General features: G+C 42.6%; 1 protein-coding gene across 7 annotated transcripts in view; it reads right to left on the bottom strand.

Annotated features, from left to right (window-relative positions):
- FRMD4A (FERM domain containing 4A) overlaps window positions 1-17,283 on the bottom strand; it is a 566,526-nt gene that overhangs the window by 112,290 nt on the left and 436,953 nt on the right. For all 7 annotated transcript variants that reach the window (XM_081046121.1, XM_081046123.1, XM_081046122.1 and 4 more), the window contains 2 exons: window positions 12,981-13,065; window positions 410-466 (listed from right to left, as the gene is read on the bottom strand). In XM_081046121.1, the coding sequence (XP_080902247.1) occupies window positions 410-466; window positions 12,981-13,065 (142 nt within the window). The remainder of the gene's footprint in view (window positions 1-409; window positions 467-12,980; window positions 13,066-17,283) is intronic.

Here is a 17,283-nt window from a genome sequence, read left to right as displayed (position 1 = left end):
TAATATTCAGTAATACCTCTTCTTCGCATAAAGCTAAATAAAGAGGTCTTTTCCTTGTCTTTCCAGGAGGCCCAAAGCGATTCTCTTGGCAATTAATTCTTGCTATTGACTTGGTTTTCTCCAGAATGGAGGAGAGCGGCAAAGATAAAGAAAATGGGGTCACAGAATGATCTGCTTCCCCCAGGTTCAGGTGATACACACAATTTCCCTTTGCAGAGAGATGCTGTCTTAAAGTTTTAGAATACCAGACGCTCCTATTTACTGTCACAGTGTATTGTCCCTAATAGCTCTTTCCTACTCATGGCGAAAATAATTAAGAAGACACAAGTTAGTGGATATGGCGGCTGGCTGTGCAGGCTGTCTTAATTCCCTTCCTTCTGTGTATGGTCAGGAGAGGAGAACAACTTACCTGTAAAATATAGGAGGCTAATTCAAACACCACTTCACTGTCGACATCTATCAGCTCCTACAAGGAACAACCAACAAGAAAGGTAAGTTTGGTACTTTAACAACTTCTGTATGACTTCTCCCTTAAATGAGGCCTGGCCTTCATTTTCTGGGGAGTCCCCCGTATCTCAAAATCTGATAGAGTATCTCTGGTCCTCGAGGCAACTTCTCTGAATTACTTGGCCCCAAATATTCCCTGACATCCGTTTTATAGCTCTCAGCCAGGGACACAGCGGTCTGAGGTCTATGCAGTCAAAGGCCTCATCTTTAAATCTTCAGGAGAAATGAAGGAGTGAGCCAGTCGCCACCTTTTTACAAATCTGTTAATCTGATTAATCAATGGAGTAAGGTTACTTGATAAATAATAATAGTAATAATTATTATTTTACAAACGCTACTCAGAACCAGGAATAAGGCTTTATTGAAAAAAAATGTTAAAATAGGATTGTGACTCTGTACACTAAAATGAGATAAAATTAAAAATACAGTTCTCAGTTGCCACATTTCTTTCATGCACTCAGTAGCTCCAGGTACCATGGTGTCAGAGCAGATACAGAACATTTCTGTCACTGCAGAAAGTTCTATCAGTCAGCGCTGTTATAGGGTCCAAGTTTAAAAATGCTTCTGTCCTACTAGTTCTTCCCCCAAATATTTAATCATGATCTATGGACATGGTTTTAAGAGGACATAAACCTTTTGGAAAAAAATCTAATATATGTGTATGTATATACATGTATATGTATATACATATAATATACATATACATATATACTTAATATGTATATAGTTTATATCTCCTTTCTAAATAGCTTTATTGAGGTGTAATTGATAACACACACAAAACTGCCCATGTTGAATATATATAATTTGATAAATTTGGACATTATGCAAACACCCGTGTACCATCACCACATTCAAAGTAATAAACATATCCATCACCTCCCAAAGTTTCCTTGCACCCCTTTATGTGTGTGTGGTTTTTTCCTTTTTCTGTGGTAAAACAACTTAACAGGAGATCTGCCCTCTTAAAACATTTTAAGTGCACAACATTGTATTGTTATATATAGTTCAGAGTTTAAAGACAAAGGGAAACCTGGAGTCCATCAGCATGTAAGAATAATAACGAAATGAACTGATGTCATACTTCTGTTACCAAGATTTTAAATAGAAATGTCCACTTTTCTGATCTCTTTTTAACATCACTGGATCCTACAGTGAGTGAGTGGAACACAGAAAAGTTAGAGCTCGGACAGACTTCCCCGAAAATAAGACAGGGTCTTACATTAATTTTTGCTCCAAAAGATGCATTAGGGCTTATATTTAGGGGATGTCCTCCTGAAAAATCAGGCGAGGGCTTCTTTTCTGGTTAGGTCTTATTTTCGGGAAAACACGGTAGATACAGCTAGCCTACCCAGCCTCCTGCTTTGACTGAGAACAGAAATCCAGGACTGTAAGGGACTTGCCCAAAGTCGCAAGGCCTTGCTGGCCGTAATGGGGCTGGAAAGAACCCCTCAACTTCTTGTTCAGCATGTCACCTTCCCGGGGATGTGCATTCTCCACAATCAATTAGGATTGAGTCTTGGCCACATATTCTCAGAACCACATCTATCACTGAAGGTAGCTAAAACAAAAGTTACTTTTCACTTGAATTATAAACCAAACTCTGATTCATGGATTTTCTAATTATTTTTTGTGGTCCAGAATGGGCCCCTGTAATTCACGACAATGCCCTTATGCATGCCTGTATCTTTTGAGGGAAGGATATCATTCAGGCTCTTTTGGGTTTAGGAATTTCGAGGATGGATGATAATGTTTGCTGCTGAACCCCCTTAGAAATGTGGGCTAAGAGAACCTACCAGAGCATAGGGAAAAATGGGGAACTATAATTCTTTTTGCTTAACCAGTTGAAGGAGCTTTATGGCCGCTGGAATTGACACAGACTGTCAGTGCTGGGTTGAGGAGGAATGCCTGGAATTGCGTTTCTGGGATTACCAGGTCCCATCGGAATGTAAATCATTTAACAATGTACGTTTAACAGAAACACTGTCCAGAGTTTTCACAATGGATCATTTCTACTCTCACTCCGTTCTTTTCCATCCCCACCAATCGGTGTCCTTCAGTTGCTGTGTGTGCTTGTTCGTGCATTGCTTTAGTGTATCGGGATGTGTGCTCTTCTGTCAAACATTTACACCTAGGCTGCAGCCAATGGTCAACGGTGGGCTAATATTTAACATCCAAGGAGAGGCTTATCTAATGTACAACTCCAAACCAACCAACAGGAAACAACTTCTTTAAGTGTGAACATAACTTTGAGTCCATTATTTGACTCATCTGCTAAATGAGAATGTCTACACTGTAGACTGTGCGGGGAAGCAAGGTGGGGAAGGCAGAGGGAGGTCTTTTTAATTTGATTTTATTTTACACCGCCTATTGTGCAGTCCCTGGAGAGACTGCTGGACATGAATATGGCGGCGAACATTAACTGTAATATACTATTATTCAAAGTAAAGCTACGGACAACGCACAATTAACTGCTTGAGCTCATTTATCCAAGTTCTCTCTCACCATATTTGTCCTCGGGGTAAATGGGAACTAGCACCTCTAACTGGGGTGAGTTTTCACCTTCTCTGATCTTGCCCAGCTCCCAGTGAAGGTATTAAACACCGTGAGAGGCAAAATGTGGCCCGTTCGAGGGAAAAGAATTAAAGAAACAAGTGGCCCAGGCATCCCACACCCTTGCAAAATCTGATGGAAAAGAGAGCTGCATTATGCCTTCTCACCATGGCTACTTAATCTTGATCGCGTTCAAGAATCATCTTGTCTGTCCTCAGACGGGTCAGTACAGAGATCTACATGGTAAGTGTAAGAGCCAATCTAGGAACAACGGGAAGACACGTGCCTACCTTGCAGTATCTGCCTGATTCCTGATGTCTCCTGTTCACAATGCTTCCCCCCCCATTACACCTGGCCCTCCCCGGTGGTTTTCTTTTTAAAATTCCACTGTGATGACACAGAGCTCTAGACTATCTGCCAACGCCACACATTTCCCGGTGTACTTCAAAACCTGAAAGCTGAGTTCCCCACGTAGAAAAGTGACTAAATATTGCCAGGGATCCTCCTCTCAGGCCCATGCTGCCATATAACATTAAAAAGACCACTCTACCTGTTTCTCGTCTGTCTTCTCTGGCAAACCAGAGGGGGCTTCTTTCCTGTGTTTCTGCTCAAGCAGAGAAAATAAACTAACTGGGACCTGAAATACCAGGGTGCCAAAAAAAATGTATACACGTGACTTGTATCCATCTTTTGTTACTGGTATAGATTGAGTATTACAATTTTAACACAGTTTTTTCTTTCCTTAAAATGTGTATACTTTTTTTTTGCACCGTCTGTAGTATGTGTAAAAATCCCATACTTCCCTGGGGCACTGGGTTTTCCCTTTACTGAGGATGAAATGGGAAAGGAGGGAGAGCAGAAAAAGACCATTCAGGGAAGATCGATGAGAACTTTCCATGTGGCACCACCCAGCTGCTGGTGGTGTGACATTTCTTTATGCCCCCAAGGGTATCTGCAGAGTTTGCTGAGCTGGAATCTTGCCTGGGAATCTAAGGTGGTCCAGTGGGCATGTAATAATTTTATCTTGAGACTCACCAGTGAGAAAGGGAAGCTGATAGAAGGGAATATGATGTCTGGTAGTTATCGTGGCCCATTTCGTGTGTGTTTTGGGGCATCTGTTTCATGTACTACTGAATAATGTGTGCCACTTTCTTTGATCTTTTGAAAAATGGTAGGTACAGAAAGACAAAACGTGACCATCTGCAGGTGTGTGCATTCAGAGCGGGGGGGGGGAGGGTGGCCCCACTTCCTCCCACTCAGAGTGGTTTTATCCCAGGTGATTAAGTAGCTGAGGAAGAGGCTTGAGGTCATTTATCAGCAACATAACGGCTAACAATATCCTCAGAAAGATTTCTATCTGAGGGCCTTCCAGTGTTCCAAACAGAGAGCCCCATGAGAACCCCAAGTGGCAGGTGTGATGGACTTTCTCCAAAGTCCTGAGGGCCGAAGTATCGCGTCATGGTCCCCTGGCTCTGTGGGATGTGGTGGAGGTCTTTCCACTCACATAAGAATCGTAATGAAAAGCATTCCTCCATGGTCAAGAATGACAGAAATTCCAACTTTCACGTAAGATTAATGAAATACTTATAACAGAAAATATGACTCACAACCACATGGTAGGTTGAGAAGATTCCAGTAAGGACACTTGCAAAGTCCATTCAGAATAACATGCAGGGCTATCCAATGGTTTTCCTAATGAATCCTCACCAACTGTGACCACCTTTCTTCCTACCCACAAAACATCTAAAGACTACAGTTTTTTTGCTGTTCTGCTTAGTATCATTTCTACTCTCACCTGAAAGTTCCAGGTTCTGGGTCCAATCTTCCCAACCCCCCCCCCAATAGCTCTAGGAAACTGGACAAATCACTTGATTCCTTGAATTTCATTTTCTTCTTTAGTACAACAGGGACGACAATTTCTTTTCCAATTATTTTACCGAGTTTGGTGAGGCACAAATGTAGAGGTGATTTGGAAACTCTAAGACACACTATACACATCATGTCTGTATTATGTATTTTGCTTCCTAATGTTTACAGATAATCTGAACTTCACAGTTTTGCCTCTGCTCTTCAAGCATTTTTTGGCATATATAGGAGTCTTTAGTAAGATAGATATTTTTAAAGAGGTGGACAGCATTGTGTGTATCCACGTGGGTGTATCCGTCACTGTGCATGTCATTCAAGTGGGTCCTGATGCCCACCTTTCACCTGCCCCGCCTCATTGCACAACTCACCATGACTACACAAAAGTAAGCTCCAGGCAAACCGGAGCTGTGGCACATAAGACTGATGTGATCTTCCTTTCTTGGCCCTTCGCCAGTTTTCCATCAGTCAAGTCACTTCATGTTTGTCTAATGACCCACCGGAGTACGTGCCATTCACGCTGGGCCACCACTCTCTCATTCTGTGGCACAGGGACCGCCCATATCATGACCCCAAAGAATCTTTTAGAGGTCATGGGCACAGCAACAGGATGAGTTCACGTGTTTCTAGAGTTGAAAATGAAAGTCCCTGTCTGTCCTTCTTTCCTTCCGCTCTCAGTCATGAAAGTATGTACACTATACCTGTGGTAATCAAACTAAGAGATATGGACGAGGGTTCTGTATGTCTGAGACTAATATTTAGATTAGTTCCTTAGTCCTTGGAACTTGATTCTGGGCTTTGTTTCTCTCATCTTCCGAGGAGATGATACCATCTGCTCATTAGCAAAGCTCTTTGAAAATTTTGGATAAAGACCGCTTATTTTAATTTTAATAAGAGTGATGACATTTAGACCTAAGTGGCAAATGTGGCCCCAGACTGATTATTTAAGCTCCAAGAATATGTGAAGCTCTCAGACCAATGTGGACATCTCAGACAAGAAGGCTGGCCAAGATCCCCCAGCACACATAAAACTAAGCCTTTTCTTTTCTGACATGATCTGCACTCAGTGAATACATGTGGGCACCCAACCTGGTAATTTCACAGGAAATACATGAATTCTTGCTCTCTGGGATTGGACAGTAATCAGTGAAAAACAATTTAGTGAGCATTGACTATGTACCTCGTTCAGTGACAGGTCATGGAAGGTGATCATAAAAATTCACTCAGAAAAATGCTCGTGCACACTTCCTCCAACCAAAGAGGCACATTTGAGTCCCTCTTCAGATGGTGACCATGGGTCCTGTTTCTCTGGTTATCATTGTTGGACAACATAAGTGTTGAGATCGCGCATGATTTAAGTTTGACAAATAAAGAGTAGATGGTTAACCCTTTGAGGTCTGGACAGGATTATACAGTTCAAACATGAGATTTATAATTGCACAGTTAGTCATTCTGATTAGTCCCTCACTTCGCCCAACTTCAATCATATAGGTCTCAAATTACTTCCATGAGGAATTGAATGGAGATAAAAGACTTTTCAGTGTGGGAGCCAATTTTCTTCTTTCTCTGTGAAGAATATTGGGGGCTGGATCTCAGATTTCATTATTTTCCTTACAGTTTTAAGGTCTATAATCTATGGGAATCCTTCTAAAAAAATGAAACAGACACTAACATTTTATGGCCTCGTACTTGTTGTTTGCATGGCTACTGTAAATTATCGTGGCGACTAATTTGTGACAGCCATTTGATTTTGTCAGTGGAGAACTTGGAGCAGGCAGTATTGGATCCTGCAGGCTGAAGGTGGGGACAGAGCTGAGATGAGAATCCACATCCATCCAACCGCTCCCACACAGTGTGACAAGTCCACTGTCTCCTGGGAGGCTGACCAGTGGGCCTCTTCAGTCAATGTAGGAGGCCACATCCAAAGAGGGAGAGAACCAGATGGAAATCTTGGCAGGAGAGTTTTGCTTTGTCGTGTCACTTCCCAGGGAGCACACAACATCCCCAGGTAGAGTTCCTATGGGACTTTTCCCTGGAACCAGACAGATTTCTAAATGAATTCTAGCTATCCCCTGGTCATAAATTTCCTTACCATCACCCACCTGTCACCTTAATTAGTTAAAACACATCAGAAGTGCTGTCAGAGCATGTGGCCACGTGGGGTGTCAGTGACCCCATTCTATACTCCTTCCTGCTCTACTTAAACTAGACAATTACAGCCCTTCTCTCTCGTGACCACAGTCTAATTTTCTACAACTTGGATAGACTGTGACTTATTTTCCTGTTCTTTTTGTAGAAAATGGGGGGATTATAAAGCATGGGAAGTAAGAGAGATATCCATCCACTGCAGTCATGCTTTCTGTCTCCTGGTGAAGAAAGAGTGGAAGGTAGGAAAGTAGTATTCATAGTTTGGGAAAAATAATAAAACGGAAACCCTTTCCTCATTTTTCTGCTGTTGGAGAGATCCAAGGTTTGGCCCCTGGAGGAGATAAACAGGAAGCTGGGATGAGGTAGACTGAATGTGCAGGGATTGAAAGAAAGACTATACACAGAATGGAGGCCATGGCCTGCCACAGACAGAAGTGGGAAGATTCCCTTCTGGAGAGAATGAAGAGCCACAGAGGAAAGACAACCAAACACCGATAGGTGGGGTTCCCACTGAAAGAACCAGTTTGCCAAGGGATCACTCCACAGCAGGGGACCATCCCCCCATTAGCTTTTCAGTGCCTCATTCTTAAATATGGACCAAGAGACCAGGATCAACACACAATTGAGAAATCCTCCTACACAAAAGACAGAGAACACAATAAATAAACAGGAAAAAAAAGAAAAGAACTGGAAAGAAAGAGAACATGCATGATCGTTAGTATTATCAGGGCAATAAGAGGATATTCAATTCAAAGACAATAATCGCATAACGTATATGTATAAAAAAAGAAAACCAGATAATATGTAAGGGGTCTTGGAAGTTACCAACATGACAGCAAAGGTTAAAAAGTCAAAGAAGGAGATGAAAGATACTGTTGACGAAATCTAGAAAGTAGAATAAAAAGATAGATGGAGACTAGGAGATTTGAAGTTTCAAAGCAGGAGGCCAGAAGGCCATGCCTAGCATCTGATTAACAAGAGCTCCAGAAGAAGAGCACAGAGATAAGAGAGGAGATACATACAAACACAGGAGATAATACAAAATAACCTCCAAGAACTGAAGAATACGAATCTCCAGACTAAAACTGCCTATTGAATACACAACATAACGGATTTATAAAGACGCACTTCAGGACACACCTTCCTGAAATTTCAGACGAAGAGAATAAAGAGGAGAGCCTAAGGGACCCCATTTGTGGTGGTGGTGGCGGGGTCCACATGCAACATACAGCACAGTGGGCTTCCGTAGAGCAACTGTCAAAGACTCTTAAGCAACTCCGTTGATATCCTGAGAGAAATCTTCCTTCCATATTTCCATATCCAGTCACACTATTAATCAAACATGAAGGTAGAATAAAGACATTTTCAGATAGGCAAGGACCCAGACATTTTACTTCACATGGATGCTTTCTCTGGATTTACTGCAGGATGTTCTTCAGTGAAACAATGGTGTAAAGCAAAACACAGGAAGACTCGGGATCCAGGAAACAGAGGACCAGGAAACTGCAGCGCTGCGGTGCAGAAACGACAAGAGAGAGGGAACAGGTGTCCTGTGGTGAGGGCTGCAAATGAGACCCCTTCCAGACTGGAGTAAAAGGACAGATGGTTTGACAAGGGAGGTCCCAGGAAAAACAATAAAGGCAGAGCAGCAAAACCAAACCAGAGGGGAACTGATGATGAATTATTACCTGATGTATTTGGAAATTAACTTTGCTAATGAATTTGGGAATCTGTAGGTGCTTTAGGGAAAAAAGGATGGGTACATAGAAAGTAAACAGGTAACAGCAAGACAATTATTACCTTTAGGTGAAACAGCTAGTTATCTAAAAAAAAGAATCAATACCATTAAGATGCTATGTGGATTAGTCATAATAACGGAATGCTGTGGCATTCACCCCACACTGGGAAAATGGGGAAAGGGAAAGTGTGGATGGTTGTATAGAAGACCTTAACCCTCTCCTATCTTAACAAGAAGTCAACTAATCGAAAATGGATAAATCAAGGAATATGCCAATTATTTGGAAATATGCAAATACCAGAAGAAACAGCTATAATTGTTGAAAGTACGGGACTTTGTGAGGGTGTGGGGGAGTTCATTTTCATAATAAGTCTCTTAGAATCATTCGGCTTTTAAAGATTGTGTGTTGCAAGGTGTTGAGCCGGCTCTGACTCCTGGCGACCCTATGAGTGGGTGATAACCCCAATGTCCTGTCCTCAACAGCCCTGCTCAGCTCCTGCAGACTCCTGCCTGAAGCTGCTTTTATGGAGTCAATCCATCTTACATTTGGCCTTTCTCTTTTCTTGCTGCCGCCTATTTTCCCCAGCACTATTGTCTGTGACATAGATTACTGTGACAAAAAGAAATAGTAATGCTTTTGAAAGTGAATGACACAGAGACTTGGAAGGAGCAGGAATAAACTGCTTATTTTATCTGAACAACTTGGCCATTCCAGGGATCATTCCCCAAGAAACAGGGAGGGAGCTGACAGTGAATCTGTGCTGGGTGAATGTCAGCGTCATCTGCAGATTATATGTCTGGCACCACCCCCTGGCCCGAGGGCAGCATGGATGGCACAAAGAAGATCACAGCCAAGATAAACACCTTGGGTCTGAACCCAACAGGAGCTAAGAGTGTGCCTGGCACGGTGCTAACTGCATTCATGCTTTATCTCGCTTAATCTTCCCAAGAAGGTCGTGGGTAGGGTCTTTTAATATCCTTGCGAAGCACAGAGGAAAATTAAGCTTGGAGATATCACAGAAGGTGTTCACATTTACTGCACTTGCTAAGAGGCAGAGCTGGGAAGGAAACCCAAGTCTGTGGGACACCAGATCTAAACTCCAAATCACAATCACTCTGCTGCCGGAACTCCCAATATCTTTACATATTTACAACTGTGCAAAATAGGTCACACGCCTGGTGATTGGTAGCTTGATTGCTACCAGGCCCTCATTATTTTGAATATTCAACCACTTCTGGGTTCTTTGCCTTTAAGTAAGTCTCTTAACCTCTCTGATATCAGTTTCTTGCCTCTGGAAAGCTTATGTGTCCCATTCGACCTCACTCATGAGGCTCAAATAAGATAATATATGTGAAACATTTCTATAATCTCTAAGCGTCAATTTATGCAAATAAAAATATTATTTTTGATGACACGATGGAGATAGGCGGTCTTGTGATACAATCTAGCCTCATATCTAAACTTTAGAACAGCAACCCCTGGGTCATTTGCATCACCACTTGCACTTGGGTAGCGTGGACTATTTAGTTTTGAGGATTCCTTCTATTGTATTATTTCCCATAAATCCTACAGTCCTCAGAAGCACCGTAGCCTTCAGCATTTGTGACTAGACTAACTGAGCAACCCCGAGAGAGAAACTGTTTCTGTCCCTTTGCCCAAGTGTCTTTACAAGCACGATTGGGGGCAATTTTTACTTGCCCGGGTTTAGTGTGATTTCATCAGTTCAGTGACTTTCCAGACATTTACTGCCCACGTCTGCCCCCTGGTGGCCAGTGTGTACGTTTTACTCGAAGGTTTTCAAAGTGCTTTCGTGTTCATTAAACAAAAACCAGCAGTTCCTCTTACAATCTGTGAGGTTGGTGCTATTATTTCCACTTTATAATGAGAAAACAAGGGCTTAGAGAGAGGAAGGAATTTGCAAGTTCCTGGAACTACATTTAGTGACATTTCCCTCCATTCAGCAAAACCCCAAAATACTTCAGTCTGAGCGTTCTGGGTTTGAGCCCAGTTTAAGTCCTGGCTCAGCAACTGTCACCAAGTGAGGTCCTTTCACAGAACTGAATTTGATTGCTACCAGGCCCTCATTATTTTGAATATTTGCAATTGGTGGAACTATTCTGTGCAATGAATATGCTGAAGTACTTCCAGAAGTAAGAGTGATGGCTGATACACTATTTCAACATGTGTGTGCGTGTGTGTGTTTGTGTGTGTGTTAATGATTAGTAGATTGTTGTAATCCTCCAAAACTGGGTTTATTTAACCATGAAAATAGAGGCAGTGGGATCTCCCGAACTCCTCCCGCTTTACTGCCACTGACCGCTCTACGTGGATGCTTGGCTTTCAAGTTCCCTGGCTGCGGGGACACCCTCCACTCTAAGTAGAGTCTGCCCTCCAGGGTGCACGCGGGGTGACTGAGCTCTGTGGTCTGCAGTCATGTGGCCAGCATCAGCCCTGACGGACAAGAACATTCACGAGACATGTGTCCTCGGGTGCATCTCCTAACTTCCTGGTACCTCTTCCTCCTCTCAGGGAAGACAGGGACAAAATGTAGCATTCCTCGCAGAGGTGTCGTGAAGATTCAGCCACACAACTTACAGAAAGCACTTGGGGGAAAGTCTGCCGTGGTGTGACCGAGCCCGAGTCAGCTGTCCTTCTCTATGTGCCAGCCCAAGGTAGGGTGCTGAAGGCTGCAGTCATGGGGTGTATTGGGGGCTGGCAGAGGGGGTGTGTACTTGAAATGTGTTCTCCTAGTAGTGGTTCTCAACCTGGGGGGTGCTCTGCAAGCCCCTCTCCCCAGGGAGGAGGTGGGTGCTGGACATGCGTGTGGGCATTTGCATTATTCAATGAAAGGGAACACTACAAACATATGGGGAAATTGGATGCAGTGTAAGAGACTGTCCCACTCAATTAAGAAATGTCCCTTGAAAGACATTTCTGTATAGAATATATACAAATGGCTAATAAGCATTTGAAAAGATGCTCAACATCACTAATCAGTAGGGAAATGCAAAACAAAACCACAATGAAATACCACCTCATCAGGAAGGCAATTATCCAAAAAACCAGAAAATAACAAGTATTGGCAATGATGCAGAGAAATTGGAACTTCTATTAGTGGGAATATAAAATTGGTGTAGTCGCTATGGAAAGCAGTATGGCAGTTTCCCAAAAAATGAAAAACAGAACTACTATACAATCCAGCAATCCCACTTCTGGTATACACCCAAGACAAGTGAAAGCAGGAATGTGTTCAGATACTCATAAACCCACGTGCAGAGCAATATTATTCACAAGAGCCAAAAGATGGAAGCAACCCCAGCTTCCACTGATGGATAAATGGATAAACAGACTGTGGTATATCCATATAATTGAATATTATTCAGCCTTAAAACATTAGGAGATTCTGACACAGGCTACAACATGGAGGAACCCTGAGGACATTATGCTAAGTGAAGCAGCCAGTCACAAAAGGACAAATACTGTATGATTCCACTTCTATGACCTACCTACAGTAGACAAATTCATAGAGACAGAAAGAAGAATGGTGGTTGCCAGGGGCTGCGAGGGGAGGAAGAATGAGTTAGTGTTTATTGGGTGTAAAGTTTCAGTTCTGTAAGATGGAAAACATTCTGCAGCTGGGTGGTGACGACGTGAATGTGACTATACTTAATGTACCACCAAGCTGTACACTTAACAGTGGTTATAATAGTACATTTTATGTGTATTTTAGCACACATAAAAAATGTTTCCCACCCAAAATGCCAACAGCGTCCCTCTGAGAGATACTGCTAGAATGTCTAAAAATCGTCAGATATACCTGCATTTGGATCCAAGTTCATCGATACTAGCGAGAACTATGTTGACTAGTGCATTTATCATAATTGTCTAGCTTTCCTCTTTGTCTCAGTTGCCAGGTTAAGGTGACTCCTAAGATCAGGTTAAGGAAAATGTCAAGGAGCCAAAAATACAGTGCTGGGATCAGAAGGAGTCACGTGATTATACCAGTAGCTCTAGTTTCATGAAGTTCTCATTTATTTATAGTAATTAATTTACAAATTCCTTCCATTAATCAATAAAATCACATTAGGGACCACGACTTGGGATTTCCAACTTCAAATGATACTTTCAGATTTCAACGGGAAACTCCGAACAGGAAGAGAAAGTTCTTACCTTGTAGATACAGGACTTCGCATTCAGAAAGAAGAGCTCAATGGTGGCATTATCCTTTAGGTATGAGATGCTTTCTATGTAAAACCTGGAAGACAAAAGCTGCAAATGAACCACAGAAGCATCAACTGACCAAGCACATAATCAACTTGATCTCTGAGCTACAGCATGTGACAGGACGACTAGCATGCCCAATCTTAAACAAACAAGCAAAAAAAGCTATCATCAGTTGTGTTCATATATATAATTCATTTTGGAGAGAAAAACAGTGTTTCTCAAGTCCATTTATGGTGGGTTTGGACCATCATGCCTGACAGCCCTTCCCGTAGAAAGAACTGGGCCTGCCATCTACTTCTTAGAGTGGTCTTCAACGTGACCATCTACTTTCTTTTTTCACATCAGCTTTCCAGTTTTTTATATGATTTGTTTTCAACACATTACTTTTTTGTCCTCATCATTGTTGAGTTGGATTTTTAAAAGATAATTTCTTCTGCTTCATTCAACACGGGGCACTATTTCTCTTTGAAATGGTTACAAACTATCATCTTGAAGGTGGTGAGGTGTGGCTGGATTTCTGTTCTTCCCAAGGGCTAGAGCAAGTGTTCTTAACACTGTGATATTAATGCAATATTAATATGCCATATTAATGCCATAATATCATTAATGTTATATTAAGCCAAATGAGAATTGGATTTTTATCCAGATGGAGTGCATAGGTTTTTTTTTCAAGATGAAACATGCTGATATTATTTAAGTTTACATTAAATGTGCCTTTATACATTGACTTGGGAGTTTACTGAATTCCTTAATTAGATAACGTACTTGTACTTGTCTAAGGATCAGCCACACTAAGGGAAGAGGAATTGTGATGAGAGGGGAAAGAGGAGATGATGGAAATGCAGAGCCTTGGAGGGGGGAGAAGGCTCGGAGTGGGTGTGACAACTCTGCCTCGTGGAAACTGGGTGTACTGAGAGGGGCCCGAAGGTGAAATGAGAAGAAACAAGTGCTGTGGTCTTCTAGAACAGCATTACAAGGGGGTGGAATGACTCCTGGGGAGCAAGTTGAGAGACCAGGGATCTGGTCCCAGCTCTAGCTGATTTAGGGTAAGTCACGTCATCTCTCTGGGCTTGGTTTTCAGACTATAAAAGAAGACAGTGCGAGTTGGTCCGTGGTTCTCCACCTAAGAAGTCCACTGCCTTCAAATATTGGAAAGTAATTCCGGTTAAAAAAACAACAGCAAAAACAGCAAACCAACATTTTATCAGGTTGGTGCAAAAATGCAGTTTTCGGGATTATTTTTAATCTTTTAAACCGCCATTACTTTTGCATCAACCTAATATAAGGCAAAGAAAACATGTCTACATGCTAGGTCAAGTCCAGTTAGCAACCTCTTGTCTACAAAATCATGTCTTCTATCATTTTTCAAGTGTGTGCAGAGGCTGTTGCAATTAATAAGATACAGATTCATTTACATTTGGGAATGAATCCAGGGTAACGTCGGAGATTAGCAGATATTTTCAATCAACAGACATTAATACAATTATGATCACGTGTGACAGTCTGCAGACTTTTTGGAAATTACAGTATGACCCTCATTCTTGCAAAGCCTGGGAATGAGAAGACTGGCTGATCTTTACCATCCTCCTCCCACTGCAGATTGAAAAAAAAAAAATAGCACCTGCCTCCTGCTCTTGGAGCAAGTATTTTAGGACATGCACACGCCTCTGCAGAGGGTCTGCAGTGGTCTCGGAGGAACTCAAGTTGTACAACTAGTCAGGTCTTTAGTAATGTGGGGACTTGAAATGCAGGAGCAAATACTACATTTCAAAGCAAACAAAGTTACATTTGATTTAATTATAAACCTACACCCATTGTAAAGGGTTTTTGGAGAGGGGGTGTCAGAATAGCAAAATTGGAAGGCAGGAAGGAAGAGGGGGCACTGAGGGAAGGGAAAGAAAAACAAGGGAAAAGAGAGGAGGGGAGGGGAGGGAGAAAGGGTGACAAAGCCTCAGACGCCACTCTAGGTGGTTCAGAAAAATGCCTTTCACCTGGGCAACTTGCAGGCCTGTCCTATTGCAGGTAAATCTTGCTTCATCCTTTTGATCAAACTTCCTCTCACCCCCCCAAACAATCCCCCACACCCCAACTCACTTCTGCTCCCTTTGGCCCTGGCTCAGTGTCACCAAGATTTAGCAGATTCTGCCGACTGTCCCCAGGGAAGAGCTCCCATTATGCCCTCTGCTTGCTGTGTTGCCCCATGGTCCTGTCATTTTCTGTTTCTGGGGATGTCTTCTTACTGGGCTGCTAACTCTTTGAAGGCTGGGCCCAAATCTTATTCATTTTTGTGTCTCTAGCACTAATACAGCTCAGCACGTATCTGCGAATGAAACTGATTTTCAACTGCTCTCCTCTCCACGCAGCGTTGGGTCAGAGTTCTGACTGGACAGTGAAATGGGCAATGAAGGCAATTAAGGAGGGAGAAGAAACAGATGAGTTCCCCGATGTCATGAAAGCCCAGCTTAGGGGTGTTATACTCCATGCCCAGCCCTTGCCCCTTGGCCCCTCCCCTCACTGTTAACATAGAAAGTTCTTCAAAGCTGCCAATTGCCTGGACTCCTAAAGCCAGAACAATAGCCGAAGCTTCTTGAGTTTGTCACTGAGTGACCTCAGCTCTGTAATAATATTCGGAGTCTAAGTCTGTTGGGTCTGAAGCAACTTAATTTTTGAAGCAATGCCTTAATGTTTGTATCGCATTTTGTTTTAAGTCTTGAGTATTAAGGAGTGAAGGCATCTGTCTCTTCAGCCCCAATTTTCTCCTCAACAGTGTATTAAGGAAAACATAACTAATTCCCTTTTCAACTTTCTAATAATGAAAAACTGAAATGAGATGGCAAATTTTACATTTGTTTTTTTGCAACCGCATTTATTTCCACCAAGTTCTGTGTTGTCTGGCTGTCCAAGAGACAGGAAGGCAGAGGAAATAACAAGCATATTCTGGAAAGAAAAAAAAAAATCACGTCCTCTTGACAGAAACTGGAAAACAGTTTCCTGTTAACCTTTATCACCAAGAAACAGCCTGGAAAACCCTATGAGTTTCTAGGTCTGTCATGTTATTATTCTGCAACCTTGGATATTTAACTTACTCTGAACTTTCCATCTGGGCTAGGAAACTGGCGAGTCAAAAATGCCTAGAGAAAAACAGACCTCAGACATCTCAGTGCACACACCGGGGCCCAGTGTACTAGGAAAAAGACGGTTCTGTGGAAATGGGAAATGCTGATGATTTGGGTTCAAAGTCGAGATTTTCCTCTTCTTTTTTTTTTAAGCCAGTGCTGTCATTTTTTATTTTTCCTGAGAGCCTTGTCAAAGGTCCTCCTATTTGGCAGCAGGGGGCGATGTTGCATTTCTTTAACTACCCGTGTGAGGCTGCCTCCAAGACCTGGTTCACAAAAGAAAATTCTACGTCTCTGGGTAAACCCAAGGAAATGGATGATTTCTTGTAGATTCAGAGGGCTTTCATGAACAATTGCAAGACCGGTTCTGTATTAACCATGGGTTTCTGGTGCTTTGACATCTGGGGACTTGCTGACCCTGAAGGGACTGCATTCCCAGCATTAGCCAATTCCTAGAGATACTGAAGGACTCCTCTGAGCCTGCCCTTCATATGCAGACCGGCCAGTCGGGGGCCCACACATCCTTCCCGTCTCCTCTGTGGGACTCTTACACTCCTGGCCACTATTCACCTGCCCTAAGGACCCCAGGGCCAGGAATCATAGACTTAGGACAGCAGCTTTGCCCCAGAGTCCTCTGAAATTATTCAAAGCAGCCAATCCTCATGCATTCTTTCCTGCAGAAACGACAATATAGGCTCTGGCCCACAGTTCCCAGTCCCCTCTACCTCCTGACGGAGCCTGGGGCACCCCTGGGCAGCCCAGCCTGGCCTGGTGTGCCCCCTTCTCTTGGAAACTATGAGCAGTGAATGAACTATCTTTTTCAATGACAGCCATTTCCTGATCCGTTGGCCTCATCATACCCGAATCATAATAAAACCTACACTTTAAGACAGCTCCTTCAGCAGATTGAGCCGAACTGAATCGTCAGGCTTCTTTTTGAGTCAAAGGGAACAGTGCTCCTTGTAAGGGTGAAATTCAGGCAATCAATAACACAGTTACACTTAGCTAGTCTGCGGTTCAACTCACTGCATAGCTCGCTATTTAGCCACCTGTAATTAAACTGAATTTGTGTGCAGTTTGATCCATCCAACAGATATTCATCTGTTTTCTCTCTGTTTCTCCCCTCACAGATT

Source organism: Rhinolophus hipposideros (assembly GCF_964194185.1).
Source record: "Rhinolophus hipposideros genome assembly, chromosome: 1".
Classification (NCBI taxonomy): domain Eukaryota; kingdom Metazoa; phylum Chordata; class Mammalia; order Chiroptera; family Rhinolophidae; genus Rhinolophus; species Rhinolophus hipposideros.
This window is presented reverse-complemented; position numbering and strand designations above follow the sequence as displayed.